At 65.8% G+C, this 14717-nt stretch overlaps 2 protein-coding genes across 2 annotated transcripts in view; one reads left to right on the forward strand and one right to left on the reverse strand.

Annotated features, from left to right (window-relative positions):
* Positions 1 to 2: 2 nt before the first annotated feature.
* NAGPA (N-acetylglucosamine-1-phosphodiester alpha-N-acetylglucosaminidase) lies at positions 3 to 7040 on the forward strand (the record flags this gene model as incomplete). The annotated part of the gene is made up of 10 exons (XM_012731660.1): positions 3 to 253; positions 719 to 858; positions 1970 to 2078; positions 2751 to 2879; positions 3250 to 3455; positions 3555 to 3602; positions 4440 to 4568; positions 4697 to 4828; positions 4903 to 4966; positions 6298 to 7040. Coding segments are annotated over 10 exons (1419 nt in total), but the record flags the coding sequence as incomplete, so codon positions are not given.
* A 3282-nt stretch (positions 7041 to 10322) lies between these two features.
* The window catches only part of SEC14L5 (SEC14-like 5 (S. cerevisiae)), a 32642-nt gene continuing 28247 nt past the window's right edge, over positions 10323 to 14717 (reverse strand). The window contains exons 16-17 of the mRNA XM_012731661.1: positions 14094 to 14272; positions 10323 to 13295 (exon numbers count right to left, since the gene is read on the reverse strand). Coding sequence (XP_012587115.1) covers positions 13187 to 13295; positions 14094 to 14272 — 288 coding nt within the window. The 3' untranslated portion in view covers positions 10323 to 13186. The remainder of the gene's footprint in view (positions 13296 to 14093; positions 14273 to 14717) is intronic.

A 14717-nucleotide genomic window follows, 5' to 3' on the forward strand; every position in this document is an offset into this window, starting at 1 on the left:
CCGCCGAGCCCCTGCGCGCCTTCTCCGTGTTGGAGCCCGGCGGGCCCGGCGGCTGCGCGTCCAGGCGCCGCGCCACCGTGGAGGACACGGCACGGGTGGCCGGCTGCAGTGTAGCCCAGAACGGCGGCTTCTTCCGCATGGACACGGGCCAGTGCCTGGGGAACGTGGTGAGCGACGGGCGACGGGTGAGCAGCTCCGGGGGGCTGCAGAACGCGCAGTTCGGGATCCGCCGCGACGGGACCCTGGTCACCGGGTGAGGAGGAGGGCAGGCAGCCCTGTGTCTTTCGGAGGTAGAGGGCCTGAGATGTGGGTTGTAGCTGTGCCAACGCGATAAAGTCACCTAACCAAGCCGAGCCTCCTTTTCCTCATCTGCAGAACGGGGATGGTCATGCCTCTTCTGTAGTGGTCTTCCTATTTGTCATGGCGCTTCTCTTTCTGTGGTTCACTCAGTAAAGGCAAACAAGCATCCCAACTTTACCCATTACTAGAAAAGCAGAAGTCAGGGAAATAGTTAAGGTAATGTGTGTAGCGTAGCAAGGAATAGAATGAACCAGTTGTAAAAAGTGCTGACTTTTAGAGAGGATGATCTGTAAAGGCTTTCTGAGATCTAAAGATTCATCACCCGTCAGCCAAGGTCAGAACTGGAGGAAGAAAGAGCACTGCCAGTGCTAAGGCCCCGGTGCAGAGGGGTGAAGTAAGTGAACCTCTCTGTGTCCAGGTATCTGTCTGAGGAGGAGGTGCTGGACACCGAGAACCCCTTCGTGCAGCTGCTCAGTGGTGTCGTGTGGCTGATTCGTAATGGAAGCATCTACGTCAATGAGAGCCAGGCCACTGAGTGTGATGAGACCCAGGAGACAGGTGTGTTGAGGGGCCAGGTGTGGGCAGTGCCCTCCTGAGGAGGGAGCTACTCTTAGTCTCGCACCTCTTACTGCTGTTGGTATTGGGGATTGAGACAGGTAAGGCCCGCACTCTCGTGGACTGTACGACAGGAGATGGGTGTTTAACATCCCACAAAGAAGTGGCAAGCACTAAGAAAGAAAAATAAAGTTAGAGGGAGGGACAGATGAGGAGAAGAGTGTGAGTGGAGGGGTCAGGCGGTGCTGTGAACTCCGGTGGGTCCTCATCAGTGTCACCCAGGAGCTTGTGACAGATTAGAATTTTATGGAACCGGAATTCTTGAGGGTGAGGCCCAAGCCTGTGTTTGAACAGGCCCCCTGGCTGATCTGATGGACGCTTGAGTTTGTGAACCCCTAGGGTGTGTACCACCCAAGATCACCAGGGCTGGAAATGGTGCCGCCACCCTAATGTAGAAACTGGCTCTTTTAATTTTTTTTTTCAAGATTTATTTTATTTATTTACACGTACAAGAGCTGGGGAGGTGTGTGTGGTGGATTGGTGCGAGGACTCACTAGACAGAGTGGGTATGGAACAGGCAGATTGACTGAAACACTGCTGAGGGGAGCAGTGGTGAGAGGTCTGCTGCGCCCTGGTGGGTCACTCCCTGGCCAGGGATCAAATTTGCACTGCAGTGGCTGCCCACAGCTTCACAGTGCTGAGACTTAACCCCTGTGCCACCAGGGAGGCCTAAAACTGGCTGGTTTAGACTCAACAATCAAGGACGGCCTAGTAAGGAGGTGATGGATCAGAAGGAACAAGCCATGGGAAGAACTGGGGAGAAACCCGGTTCAGCCAGAGGGAACAGAGCGTGTCTGCTGGGGGGAGAGGCGGTCCCAGGAGAGGCAGCAGTCCTGGTTCGTTGCCGTGTTCAGATTTTGTTCTGACAACACTGGGCACCGTCGGAGCGTGTGATGGGATTCACTTAAGAGCCTTTGGGCTGCACGGAGGATCCCGACCAGGTGGGACAGGGAGCGCTGGCTGGTGAGAGTGGTGTCGGACAGGCAGCAGGCGGCCTGCAGGGCCAGGGGCCTCCTGAGACCGGGCCGTCGACGTCCTGCTTCGCCCTTATTAGGTTCCTTTAGCAAGTTCGTGAATGTGATATCAGCCAGGACGGCTGTGGGCCACGACCGGCAGGGGCGCCTGGTACTTTTCCACGCGGATGGGCAGACGGAGCAGCGGGGGTGAGTCCAGAACCCTGGCCTGACAGGGGTCACCGGGTTCCCACCCCAGAGTGCCCCCAACTGGCCCTGGGGACACGGACAAGTCATTGGACCTCTGAGTTGCAGTCTCTTCCTGCTGAAGAGCACGTGTCGGTTTGCTGTTCCTGCATAGCAGATGAACACAAACGTCCCTCAGCAGATCTCAGCTCCGAAGGGCAGGGTCCGAGGGTCGCTGGGCCCACGTGTGGCGGCCCAGGGACCGGGTCTCACAGTTGCTGGGCGGGCAGCCCTGGGGGCTTCGGGCTGGGGCAGGGGTCCTAGGCTGATCTGTGTCGTCAATCCTTGCTGTCGCAGGACTGAGGTCTGTCAGTCACTGGGGGACCTCGCTCAGCGCCCACATTCCTCTCATAGATGTGCCCAACCCCCTTCAAGTGTGCATCAAACCTTCTACCCCTCTGTTTCGGCACTACCACCACCCCCCGCCCCTTCGCCACCAGACTTCCCGCGGACTCCCCTCTAATCCCGGACAACGTCCCACGGGCGGGAAGCTGAGCTCACTGGGTCACACAGTTGCATACCAGTCACGTGTCTCGTCAGGTTCTGGGGCTGGGGTGGGACCGCCTTGCAGTGGACGCGAGACCGTCCACGGTGGAGAGGAAGGGCACTTCAGAAGGGCTGGCCTCTTGTGCGCAGCATCAACCTGTGGGAGATGGCGGAGTTCCTGCTGAAGCAGGACGTGGTCAACGCCATCAACCTGGACGGAGGCGGCTCTGCCACTTTCGTGCTCAACGGGACCTTGGCCAGTTACCCGTCAGATCACTGGTAAGCGCCGCGGCCGGCCTGCGCCGAATGTGCCCTCAGTGAGCCCTGAGTGCCTGCTGTGCGCCAGGCCCTGGGTCCCGGTGTGGCCTCAGCTGCTCGGGACGGTGTGGCGAGTGCCGTCGGCACCCGGTGGGTGGAGGGCGTGGCCATCCAGACCTCTCTGACGAGAGCGACGCTGAGCCGATCCCTGCGGGGTGAGGCAGCGAGGCAGGACAGGAGAGAACAGCTGTGCCAAGGCCCCGGGGAGGAGACAGAAAGAACCTATAAAACGGCTCTTCCCAGAGAAGCGGGGGCAGGGTCGGCCTTCCTGGGTGACACCCAGGCTGGAGGGGCCAGCCGGGGCCAGCCAGCACCGCTGTTCCTCCTGCAGCCAGGACAACATGTGGCGCTGTCCCCGCCTGGTGTCCACGGTGGTTTGTGTGCACGAGCCCCACTGCCAGCCGCCAGACTGCAGCGGCCACGGGACCTGCGTGGCGGGGCGCTGCCATTGCACGGGGCACTTCTGGCGGGGTGCAGCCTGCGACCAGCTGGACTGCGGCCCCGCCAACTGCAGCGGCCACGGGCTGTGCACTGAGAGTGAGTGGGGCTTGGGGGGAGCAGCGTGGCGGGGCTCCCAGCCCTCGTGGGCCCTGCCCGCCCGGATCCTCACCTCCCTTCTCTGTCTCGTCTGGGCAGCTGGCTGCCGCTGCGAAGCCGGATGGACGGGGGCCAGCTGCAGTGAAGGTAAAAGCTGGCGTCAGCCCCGCCACGCCGGGCACCGGGAGGCGGGTTAACATGCTGGCGCCATCACAGCTGGCGCAGACCTGCGAGGGAGTGCTGGGTCCTGCCCCCGTGGCTTCCGGCAGAGGTTTACTTTCAGTTCTGGAGGCCGAACTCCACAGTCAGGGCCGGACAGGGCTTGCCTCCCTCAGAAAGGTCCAGGGGAGGGTCCTTCCTCCCCTTCCAGGTCCTGGCGGCCCCTGGCATTCCTTGGCTTGCGGCCACACCCCTCCAGGCTCTGCCTCCGTGGTCACACGGCCCTCCCCCGCCTGTCAGGCTCTCCTGTCCTCTCACACCAGGTCACTAGGTCAGGACACACCTTCCAACCAGAGCGCTCGCATCCTGAGACCGTTAATGGTGTCTGCAAAGACCCTATTTCCCAATGAGGTCATGTTCACAGGTTGCAGGACAAGGACCTGCCTTTGGAGGGGGTGGGGAGGGGACACAAGTCCATCCCCTGATGCACCATCCAAAGCCTCAAGCCTTGCATCATGGCTGCCCAACTTGTCGCTGTGGTGACCTGCCAGGGCCTGTGCCCGGCCCCAGCCCCAGCCCCTCCCCCCCCCCAACATGGCCATCTCCCACCAGCCCTCCTCCCCGCTGGGCCTCTTGCCTCCTGGTCTCCTCCCTGACGAACTGTGCCCACAAGGGCCGGCCTCCGCTCCTGGCACAGAGTGGGTTCCTGACTGCGGTTGGGAGAACATGTGGACCCACAGGGCTGCTTGGGGTGGCCAGGACCTGCAGTGCCAGTGGGCCCCAGCCTGGCGGTCAGAGGCAGCTCTGACAGACCCGCTCTCCCAGCCTGCAGCAATGGCTCCTTCGGCCAGGACTGCGCCCGCAAGTGTCTGTGTCGGAACGGAGCTGCCTGCGACCCGGCCCAGGGGACCTGCCTCTGTCCCCCTGGCTTCACTGGGGACACCTGTGAGCAGGGTAAGGCCCGCGCCCGCCGAGAGGGCACTGCCCAGGCTGCCTGCGGGGCCGGGCTCTGAGAGCCAGAGACCCGGACCGCGCTGTCCACACGGCCCTGCCACCGAGCCTCACCCGTCCCCTCTCCGCAGAGTGTCCGCTCGGCTGGCATGGGCCGGGCTGCCAGCAGCCTTGCAGGTGTGCGCACCAGTGCCCCTGCGACCCCCAGACGGGCGATTGCAGCCTCTCTGGGTCGCCTGCCCGGAACAGCCTCGTCGCCCAAGGTACCGCCCTCCCCGTCCCCCCGCAGCGAGGTGCCCCTCCCTCCCCGCCTAAGCGTCTCCCTGGTTTCTTACAGTGAAGCAGTGTCTGCAGCCCCCGGAGGCTGCCATCAGGACAGGCCAACTCCCCCTTCTCACTGGGTAGGTGCTGACTGGGACCCCCTTCCCCTTCCCTCCCCTGCCCCCCGCCTCCCCTCCCCAGTGAGGCTAAGTCCTGCTCAGGTGCCAGCCCGGGAGGTGGCTTCTGAGCAGCCAGGTGACGTTCCTTCAACATAGGCACAGGGAGAGCCACAGCGGAGCCTCCAGGGAGATGGTGCGAGGGACGTGTGGCCTCCGGCGGGCATCGGGAGTGGGCTGGGCTCCCTGTCCTGGCGCCAGGACTCTGCCGCAGCCTCGTGCTGGGAGTCCCTCGGTTTTAGCGAAGCAGGTCCTAGACGTGACCTCCTGGGGGGTACGCGCCCCCCCCCCGCACCCCCACTGCTGCACCATGAGGCCTGGGTGCAGCCCGCCAAGTCTCAGTGCCCTCGCTGGTGCCACATGTGGCACGGGACCCAGCTCGGGGCAGGGTGGACATGGAGTCCTGGAGCTCAAGATGAAGGCGCCGGGCGGGGGCATCCCTCCCAGGAGCCCCAGCCTGCCCCGAGCTTAGGCTCCCCGGGTGTCAGGCTTCGGTTGAGCCCTGCAGACCTGGCCACGGGCGGCTGCCAGCCAGGCCCGGGAGATGGGCTGTCAGGCCTGCTTGCATGGAGGGCTGCTGCCAGAGACCCACGCGGAGGAACAGGTCTTTGGGGGCCCTGCCCTGGGGGAATGGGTGGCAGGCCCCCTCTCTGTCCGCCTGGAGGACCCTGGAGCAGGCCCCCTCTCTGTCCACACCCTCTGGGGTGCAGGACTGATGCCATCTGAGGCCTCCTCGGCGCCATTTTTTTTTTAAGATTTACTTTATATACATACGACTGGGGTGCAGGCCAGAGGTGTGGGGGGAGGCGCTAGAGTGAGAGCACTCCCCAGAGACAGACGGGAGCAGAGCGGGCAGACTGACTGAGACACACTGCTGAGGGGGCAGCGGGGAGACAGGAGAGGTCTGCTGCGCCCTGGGGGTCGCTCCCTGGCCAGGGATCGAGCTGGCGCTGCAGCATCTGCGACAGCTTCACCGTGCTGAGACTTAACTCGCTTCATGCGCCACCAGAGCGGCCTGAGACCTGCACAGTTTTTTTTTTAAAACTCAGGAGCTTCCTGCACACTGTTCCCATTCGGGAGTCTCCTTTTACCTTCTGCCCAGAAGGCTGCATGGAGCCTCCCACCACTCTGGGAACATGGGTCTGGGGTGTGCCCCGTCCCTGCCAGGCCCACCTGCTCCTCACTGTCCCTGCGGGGCCCCAGAGTCAGTTCTGACCCCACTTCCGGGTGGAGTAGAGGGGTGGAGCAGACCCTCCCCGACCAGCCCACACCCGCCGCGGTCTCTCCCGCCCCAGGACCGCCTGGCTGGCCCTCACCCTGAGCCTGGTTTTCCTGCTGCTGCTCTGCGCCGTGGCCAACGTGTCCTTGCTGATGGGCTCAAGAGCCAAGCGGGCCCGGCACCTCGGCGGGGCCTACGTGTACCATCCGCTGCAGGAGCTGAGCGGGGAGGCCCTGGCGGCGGAGAAGGAGCAGCTGGGTGATGCCCGCAGCCCCTTCAAGGACTGAGGCGCTGCGCTGCCCCAGCCGACTCCCGCAGGCCCATCCCCACGGGGAGCGCCCAGAGCCGCCGACTCCTCAGGTGGTCTCAGCCAGGGCTGCAACCCAGCTGCTGGTAGCTCCCACGCCCCACACTGCTCCTGGCTGCCTCACCTGGGGGCCTCACCTGGCTGCCAGCGTGCCCCAAGTAAGGGTAGACGCTGCGCCTTCCCCGCCTGCCCGTGTCCGCTGCGCCGAGGCCTGGCCCCCCAGGACCTGCCAGCTGCCAAAGAGCCCCAGGTGGGGGTTTCAAGCAAGCGAACCCCGGTGCCTGAGCCGTGACCGAGCCTGCCAGCCCCTGACCAGGCGTGAGGAGGCTCCTGCGCACGGCGCCCTCTCTTCAGACCTCATCGCCAGATTAGCCGAGAATTCTGCTTCCTGCTCAGGGAGCTACTTAGGATCAAGGAGGAAGTGATCGTGTTTGCAGGCTTCCTTCCTGGTCATCCCGCTGCCCAGAAGGTTTTTCTATCATTTGAATAATAAATTGATTTAATAAAAGGCACCCGGGCCGTGTCTGAATCCTGAGCCGAGGCGTTTGGGCCCGTCAGTCCCAGCAGGCTGTGGGGGGCGGGGGGCTGCCTAGCCCAAGTCCGCACATCTCGCGGGTGTGGTCACTTGGAGCATTAAGAGGGTCTGGGAAACTGACCACTGACAGCCCGGTGCGGGCCCCCCCCCCGGTTCCCCAGGGCTTGCGTTTCGGTGAGCTGCTAGTTTTCTCACCAGTGTTGCGGCAAAACCCAGTTAATTTGAGGACCTGCTGTGTTCTGCCTCATCGGGAGTTGCTCGCACTTGAATCTGCACGGGTCACCTGGAGGCCTCACGAAATAAGGTGCCCGCCCAGCCCCGGGACACCAGGCCACGTGTCCAAGGTTTCGTCTGCAGGGCTTCCGGCTTCTCTTGGAAAGTGGGGGAGGGCCAGGGCCCGGGCGAGGCCCGCACGCCTCAGTCCTCCCTGCTGCTCCACCGCTGCCCCCGCCTGCGGCCTGTCGGCCTCAGAGCTGTCAGCCTGCAACTGGTGGCCATGAGGGTGGCGCCCGCCCCACCCAGGGGAGTGTCCTGTGTGCAGACCTGTGGCTTCAGCGGGTCCTCGGATGGACCCTGCGTGTGGAGGACCGAAGGTGTGTGTCCACGCTCTGCTGAAGCGTGCGAACCCCGACGGGGTGCTGTCAGGAGGTGGAGCCCCGCTTGGGGCCTTTAGAGGAGGCCGTGAGGGCGGCGCCCTCGGGTGAGATCGTGCCTGCGTGAGGAGAGGGAGCGGCAGCAGGGGCCTTGCTGCACTAAGTGCAGGGGCCCACACCGTGGCGGGTTTGTCACAGGCCAGCTGGCAGGACCCTGGTCGCGGGCGGAGCTCCAACCTGCCCCCCGGTTAAAGGGGTGACGGGGGTCTCTGAGCACGAGGGTGAACGCCAGGGCGGGGCCTGTGGCGATGAGACGTGACTCGTGAAGCGTGTGACTTCTGAGCCTGCCCCGCCGCCCACCCCAGGCCGGTCCCCACGCTCTCTGCCCTGCCCAACAGGCAGGGCCCTGCCGGCCCCGTGTGCACCTCCATCCAGGAAGCCCTGTTGGGCGCTGTCTGCCTCCTTGCCGGGCCCTGCAGAGGGCACCTTGAGGTCTGCAGTGGGATCACCATAGAGACAGATCTCGGGGGAGGAGCCGGCGGGGGCCTGGGGAACCTGGGCTCAGAGCTGGTGTGGCCTCACTTGCACTTCACTCTGTCAGATACGGTCCCCAGGCCGGGCCGCGTTCACGGGAAAGGGGCGAGCCGCGTGGCAGAAGGGTGGGGAGACGGGAGGCCGGCCCGGCCATCACGCCCCAGAGGCCGCACTGCCGGCTTCACTTGGAAAGGAAGAACTTGGTTCAGACACGTGAGAAGCCACAGCCACTTCCTGCAGGGCCCTTCCGTCCCCACCCCAAGGGCGCAGATAGACCGGGAGCGCCTGGCCGCCCGCGGGGCCCCGAGAAGGCCAGGGGCTGTCCGCAACCGGCCACATCCGACCAGGCGCTGGAGCCCCGCCCAGCCCGGGACAGTTCCTCCCCTGCTCGGCCTGTGGCTTGAAGCCAGGGCTGGCGGAAGAGCGGTGGGGTGGGCGGGGGTGGCGGCAGGTAGGGGCCGCTGGAGCGCGCCTGGAGCGGCGACTCCCCTCCTGGAACGTGAGCACGCCAACCGGGCCTTGTGCAGGCCAACTGGCCGCGCCTGGCGGGTTCGCCCTGCACTCTGCTTGCTTTGAGCGCCCCAGGCGGCCCTGGGCTGCCGGGCGGGCTTGCCCGCTCTTCGGGGTTGGAGAGCAGGCAGCCTCCGCACCTCGAGTCCCCCTGGCGTAGCCCTGCAGTCCCGGTGCGTGCCCGTGTCCTGTGACCGCAGGCTTCTGGGCCCAACTCCGACCCCTGGGCTCAGCACCCTGGGTGACCGGCCCAGGAGTCTGCAGGCAGCGCCTTCGGAGGGTCTGAGGAGACCCCAGTCCTGGGAGCTCCGCTGGGGTAGAGGACGCTCTCTCGGCCCGCTGTGTCGGCAGCTGAGGGGAAGTTTGCGCCCTGGGCACAGCCACAGGGAGCACAGCAGTCCGGAGAGCCCCTGGTGCGGCAGCTGGCCGCCTCGGAGGCCCCCTGGGGTCTGCACTGGCCCAGCCCAGCCTCGGAGGGAGGCCCGGGAGCCCGGGCTGCGCTGCCCTACCTCAGGGGGCCGACTGTGCCCCACAGACGTCAGCAGTGACCGAGGCCGTCCCAGCGCGCCCGCCCCTGGGACTGTCTGGCGACAGCCGCGCCATTCAGCTGCTGCCCCCGAGAGCCCGGCCCGCTGCCAGGGAGGCGTGCGTGGGCCGTCCACGCAGAAGCGCCAGCCCCGCTCCCCGCTGGATGTGGCCTCGGCTGGGCGGGAGGACGCCCAGCACTGTCACACCCCTCCTGACCCTAACCGGGAGCCCGCAGAACCCCGCGACGGTGTGGCCGCCAGCTCCAGGTCCCCAAGGGGACGCCCTGGGCGAGGCCTCCCCCCCCCCCCCCGAAGCCCTCGTAAAACCCCAGGCCGGTGGACTTGCTTGGACACCTGGCAGCAGGGTCGGACACCGCCAGCCTCGCCCCCCCAGGTCAGCAGATGAGAGCCCGAGGCACCTGCTTTGCAGTGCCCGGAGAACCAGCAGGGTCTGTGTGCTGGGCGGGCTGAGTAACAGCTCCCCCAAATCCACATCCGCCCCCGACCTGAATGTGATCTTCAGAAATGGCGTCTGCAGATGGAGTTCGTGACGGATCCCCAGGTGACATCACCCTAGTCTCAGGGGAACCCCAAATCCAACGGCTGTGCCATCTCACGAGGAGACACAGGAAGAAGCCACGTGACGGTGGAGACAGCGGGCGATGTGGCCGCTCCCGAGGGCGCCGGGAGCCCCCAGGAGCTGGGAGGCCAGGAGGGGCTGCCAGAGCCTCTGCAGAGGGTGCGGCCTCATTCCAGGTTTCTGGGGCCCCGGAAGTGTGAGGACGATTGCTGGGAGCCACCAAGTCGTGGCGATTTGTCCCAGCAGCTCCAGGAGCCATCGCAGCAGTGCTTACACGTAACACTGGTTTGGGGGGCAGCTCCCGTCCCCCAAGAAACAGAGCGCGACTCCGTTGTGCCAACGCCCGTCTGTCTCCGCCGCGCGGCCGCGCCCGTGTCTCCTGCGTCCGCTCGCCCCGCTGAGAAGCCCCGCGAGCCCCTCGGGCAGCAGCCGAGACCCCCGCCCTGAGCCGCCGGGGGGCCCGGGCGTAGGAAGCAGCGACGGAAGACGTGGCCGCCCGGCCACCAGCGGCCCGGTGAACGAGGAACACGGTTTTATTGGCTGACGAGTCACTGTTCTCACCGAACAGCTTGCTTTGTGGGGCGGGAGGGAGACGTTCTCGAAGTGCAGGGTAGGCGGGAAACGTCTCAGACTCCTCTCACGTCCAGCTGTGGACAGGACTTCTCGGCTGGTGGTGGACACGGGGCCGGTGGGCCTGTCCCCAGGGGCCGGTTCCCACAAAGCGGCCTCACGAGGGGATGTCTGACCGGCAGCTCGCAGGCAGCCCCCGCTTTCCGCGGGATCCACGCCGTGCTGCCCTTCCGGCCCCGTGAGAGCGGCGGCAGGTGGCTGGGAAGGAGCCTGAGGTCTTTGGACGAGAAGCGTCAAGTGAACTGACCGCTGGCACACCGCCGGGCTGAAGGCTGTGCGGCCTCCGCCTCCTGCCAAGCCACTGCCGCCCAGTGAATGAGGTAGGCACTGTGACCCCATCTTACAGATGGGGAAACTGAGGCACGGGGGGGTGAGGTCACCTGCTGGAGCTGCACAGCCAGGAAAGGAAGGCGGGGGTGGACCCCGGCCCATCTAAACCGCAAAGCCCAGGCTCTTAGAGCCGGTGCCCGGGTGGGTTCTATCGCTAGAGGGTGGTTTCTGGCCTGGTCCAGGTCAGTGAGCCAGACAGAGAAACCAGCGCAAGGCGCTTCCAGCTCTGAGGTCGAGGTGGGAAATTGAGAGACGGAGCGCTTGGGGCCCCCTCCGTGGGGTGTCATTTCAGGCCTCCCACAGAGGGACCGGCGGCTTGGCAATGCTCCGGCGTGGGCCCCGAGACCTCCGCCCAGGGAGGCCGGCGCGGTCTGTGGCCCAGCTCCCCTTGTCCGCAGGGATGGGCTCTCCTGCACCCCACGGCTCCCTCTGGAGGGGAGGGCACTCGCAGGCCACTGCCCCTGGCCGAAGCGTGCACAGGTGTGAGCACAGCGCCCGGGCTGAGATGGCCAGAGGCCGTCTCTGCACAGCGCCAGAGGCTGTCTCTGCTTTAGAGACTGTGAGCCTGTGGTTGCAGGCTGGGAGCGGCCGGGAGCACCTTCCCCAGCAGGTGGGGGAGAGCAGAGGCCTGGGGAGCAGACGCGCACGCCGCGCTCCTGGATCCAGCCACACCTGCAGGCGGCCGCCCTCGGCCCTGTTACTGGCGCCAGGGGATTCTCGTGGCGGCTGAAGCGAGTTTGATACTGCGACTTGCTCTCAGCGATAAATGCCCTGTGACTCGGGGCTTCTCGTTTTGAGAACGTCTCCCGTCTCCCCCCACACCTGAGGCAGAGGCAGCGTTCTGCATGTTCCTGTACTGAGCGGCGAGAACTGCGAGGGAGGCCGCGCCCCGCGTGGGAGAAGGCGTCGCGTCTTCCCTCGCCCGGGTGGGGATGGAGGCCGGCGTGGAGCCCCTCGTGTTGAGCTGACGGGCAGTGGCCGCACCCACGTGGCACAGCCCCCGGGCTCCAGGTGTCCACCAGAGACAGCTTCTGGCTCTGAGCAGGGCTGGGCTGCTCGGCCCCAGGTCACCCAACAGGCTGCCCAGGCCAGGCAAAGGATGCATGCGCCAGGCAGGTGCGGGCCGACAGCTGGGCCTGAGGGCGCCAGGAGCGCTGTCTGCACGTCTGGCCCCGTCTGCCAGCACGCCCAGGCCTCGGGGGAGCTGGAGACCCTGATTTCTATGTGAAATGCCCCAACTTTTAAATCCTTCTACGGGGAAGCCCTAAAGACAGGCCAGATGAGACTGCAGGCTGCTACTTGTGACCTCTAACCTGCGGCCTTTTTCGGGGCCCAGAATGGAGAATTGTCTGCAAGCTGCAGGGAGACCCAAGTCCCCCGTGCCAGCACCCGAGGAGTCTACCTTTGCTAGAACTGGTTTTGGGGCCACACTGCCCCAGGACAGACACAACAAGGCCACAGCCTCTCCTCCCCAAAGGAGCCCTGATGCCGTGCCGAGCACCGGGGGCCAGCCTGACCTGAAGCAGATACGCACGGCCATTTCGGTGCGGCCATGAGTGGCTGCCCTGCGGTGTGGGTCTCTGACTCACAGTGACCAGAAGTCACAATCAAAGAGCTCCCAGGAGGAAGGGACCAGAGGGTAAAACGTGGCCAGAGTCGCATCATCATTGCCTGGCCTCAGCAGCCTTGGTCCTCCCAGGCTCTTCAAGAGGAGGGCAGTCAGGGTCCTCCTTCCCAGACAGGGTGGGGGAAAATGGGGTTCAAGTCCAGGGTGAGCTGTGGCTCCTTTAGCTGCTCACCACGCAGACCCAGGGACACGGCACCCCCACGGAGTCAGATCCTGTGGTGAGCACCCACTGTTTTTCTTAACCCAGCACTTTCTGTGCCCCCATTGGGGGAGGGACCCAGCATTCCCAAAGACGCCCTGCTTGTGCTTTCCAGAACGGGGGCATGAGGGCCAGGCACTGCAGACCGCGCCCCACAGACTGGCCTGGGGCGGACAGAGGACCCTGCTGGCCATCAGCGTCTCTGTGCCCCGGCACCTGAGCTGACGGGTCAGGGGCTGCCTGGCGCTCAGGCAGGCCGGTGGGCGGTCTGGGATGGACGGCCTCCGTGGGCGAGCGGGCTTGTCTTCTGCAGCCGAGCTGGGGACAGGGAGGGAGCCGACGTGCACGGGTTCCCTGCGTGGGAAGGCACCGTCCACTTTGTGTTAGGAGTCTCAAGACGATGGTTCTGTCCCTGCAACCTCTCGAGTCCACCAGCTGGGTCACTGCTGTGGGCGCCAGACACTTGGACTTCAGCAGCCAACAGACCCAGGCTGCAGGCCCCACGGTCCAGGCCTCCAGGCAAGCCAGCTTTGTGCCCTGGGCACTTGCGGAGGCCGGAGGCCAGCAGGCCGCCCCGCTGGGCTCAGGGCCGGCTATCTGGAGGCCAGGGAGCTGCTGTGGGACTGGCCGGAGGAGGAGGAGGTGGTGGTGCTGAGCTGGGAGAAGCCGCTGGTGCAGGATTCCAGGCTGGACATGGAGCCCCTGGGAGGAGGGCAAGGCGCGCCCAGTCACCTTCCCTGGCGACAGCCCTGGGTCAGCGTGGCTGCACGTGAGGCCCAAGGTTTGCCGCACAGGCCGTCGCTGCCCAGGGCACAGCGGGCAGGGCCAGGCAGGTGCAGTCATGAGCCCGCCTCGCCCCTGCATCCTGGTGCGCCCAGCCGGAAGCCCAGCCTGCCGCGAGCCACGCAGGGGCCTGAGCGTGGCCAGAGGGGCCCTGGCCTGCGGAGGCCGGCCCCCCACCGCCTCGCCCCTGCTTGGCAATCAGGCCACTGGCCTCCGCTCAGCAACTGCGGCGCCGGCCAGCCCTGTCTCGGGCCCGGAGGGCTGCGCACTGCTGGCTGCTGGTTCTCCCCCGCCTGCTTGGTCTAGCTGAACCCCCCGACTCCACAGGGCAGAGCAATGCGCTCAGCCACCCCCCCCAGGGTGGGCCCCAACTCGGCACACGCAGCTAGGTGCCGGCAGTCCTCACCACCACGTCCCCCGTCTCTCTGGAAGCTGCGCCTGGGGAGAGCGAGGCGCTGCTCTGCAAGACGTAGGACTGCTCTGGAATATTCTAGACCACCTTATGGAATTATAGCAGTGGGGAGATCAAGGAGGGGGTCTCAGGCTCCCCTCTACCCCCAAACCAGCCTGGTATGTTGGGTGTCCGCAAGTATGGTGGGAGCAGAGCGGACCCGGCCCTGGGGGCTCCCCCGGCACCCCCTGGTGCTGAGCCCCGGAAGGCCCAGCAGCGCCACCCCAGCCCCGGCGAGTGGCCCCGGCCCCGCAGGCGCCTCCTACCTGAAGTCCTCAGACGCCAGCACCTCGTAATAGTAGAGGAGCTTGCACCTGGGCCCGGGGCTGGGCAGGCCGGTCGGGGCGTCCTCCGTGCCCGGGGCGCTGCGGGCCACGCCGTCGGGAGGGCCACGCGCCCGCCACTGGAGCAGGTAGACGCCGGGCCAGCGGGTCACGTGGGAGCCCTGGAACACAGCACGGCGCCCCTCGCAGGGTGTCCGGGCCTGGCCCCCCGCGGGCCCCCCTCCTGCAGCCGGGGGCCCCTCTGGCCTTGGGGACTCCAGCATGAGGTGCCGCTGTGCGGCCCGTCGCCTGGAGGTGGGTTTTGTTCTGTGCGGGTTGCGCGAGCCCAGGGGCTGCGGGCGGGACTGGGGGAGCAGCTGTGAGTGCCGAGGACGAGGGGGCGTCAGGGCGGAAGAGCCGCTTGGGAGTTGGGGTGCTCCATGCGGGCGTGCGATGTGCAAGACAGCCCTGGCGTGTGTGCTGCGAGTACCTGTGAGAGCCGTGTGTGTGTGTGTGTGTGTGAGAGCGGGGTGTGTGTGTGTGTGAGCTGTGTGTGTGTGAGGGGTGTGTGTGTGTGAGCGGAGTATGTGTGTGTGTGAGCTGTGTGTGTGTGTGAGCTGTGTGTGT

The sequence above is a fragment of the Condylura cristata genome, unplaced genomic scaffold (assembly GCF_000260355.1).
Source record: "Condylura cristata isolate star-nosed mole 26May11 unplaced genomic scaffold, ConCri1.0 scaffold00032, whole genome shotgun sequence".
Lineage (NCBI taxonomy): Eukaryota > Metazoa > Chordata > Mammalia > Eulipotyphla > Talpidae > Condylura > Condylura cristata.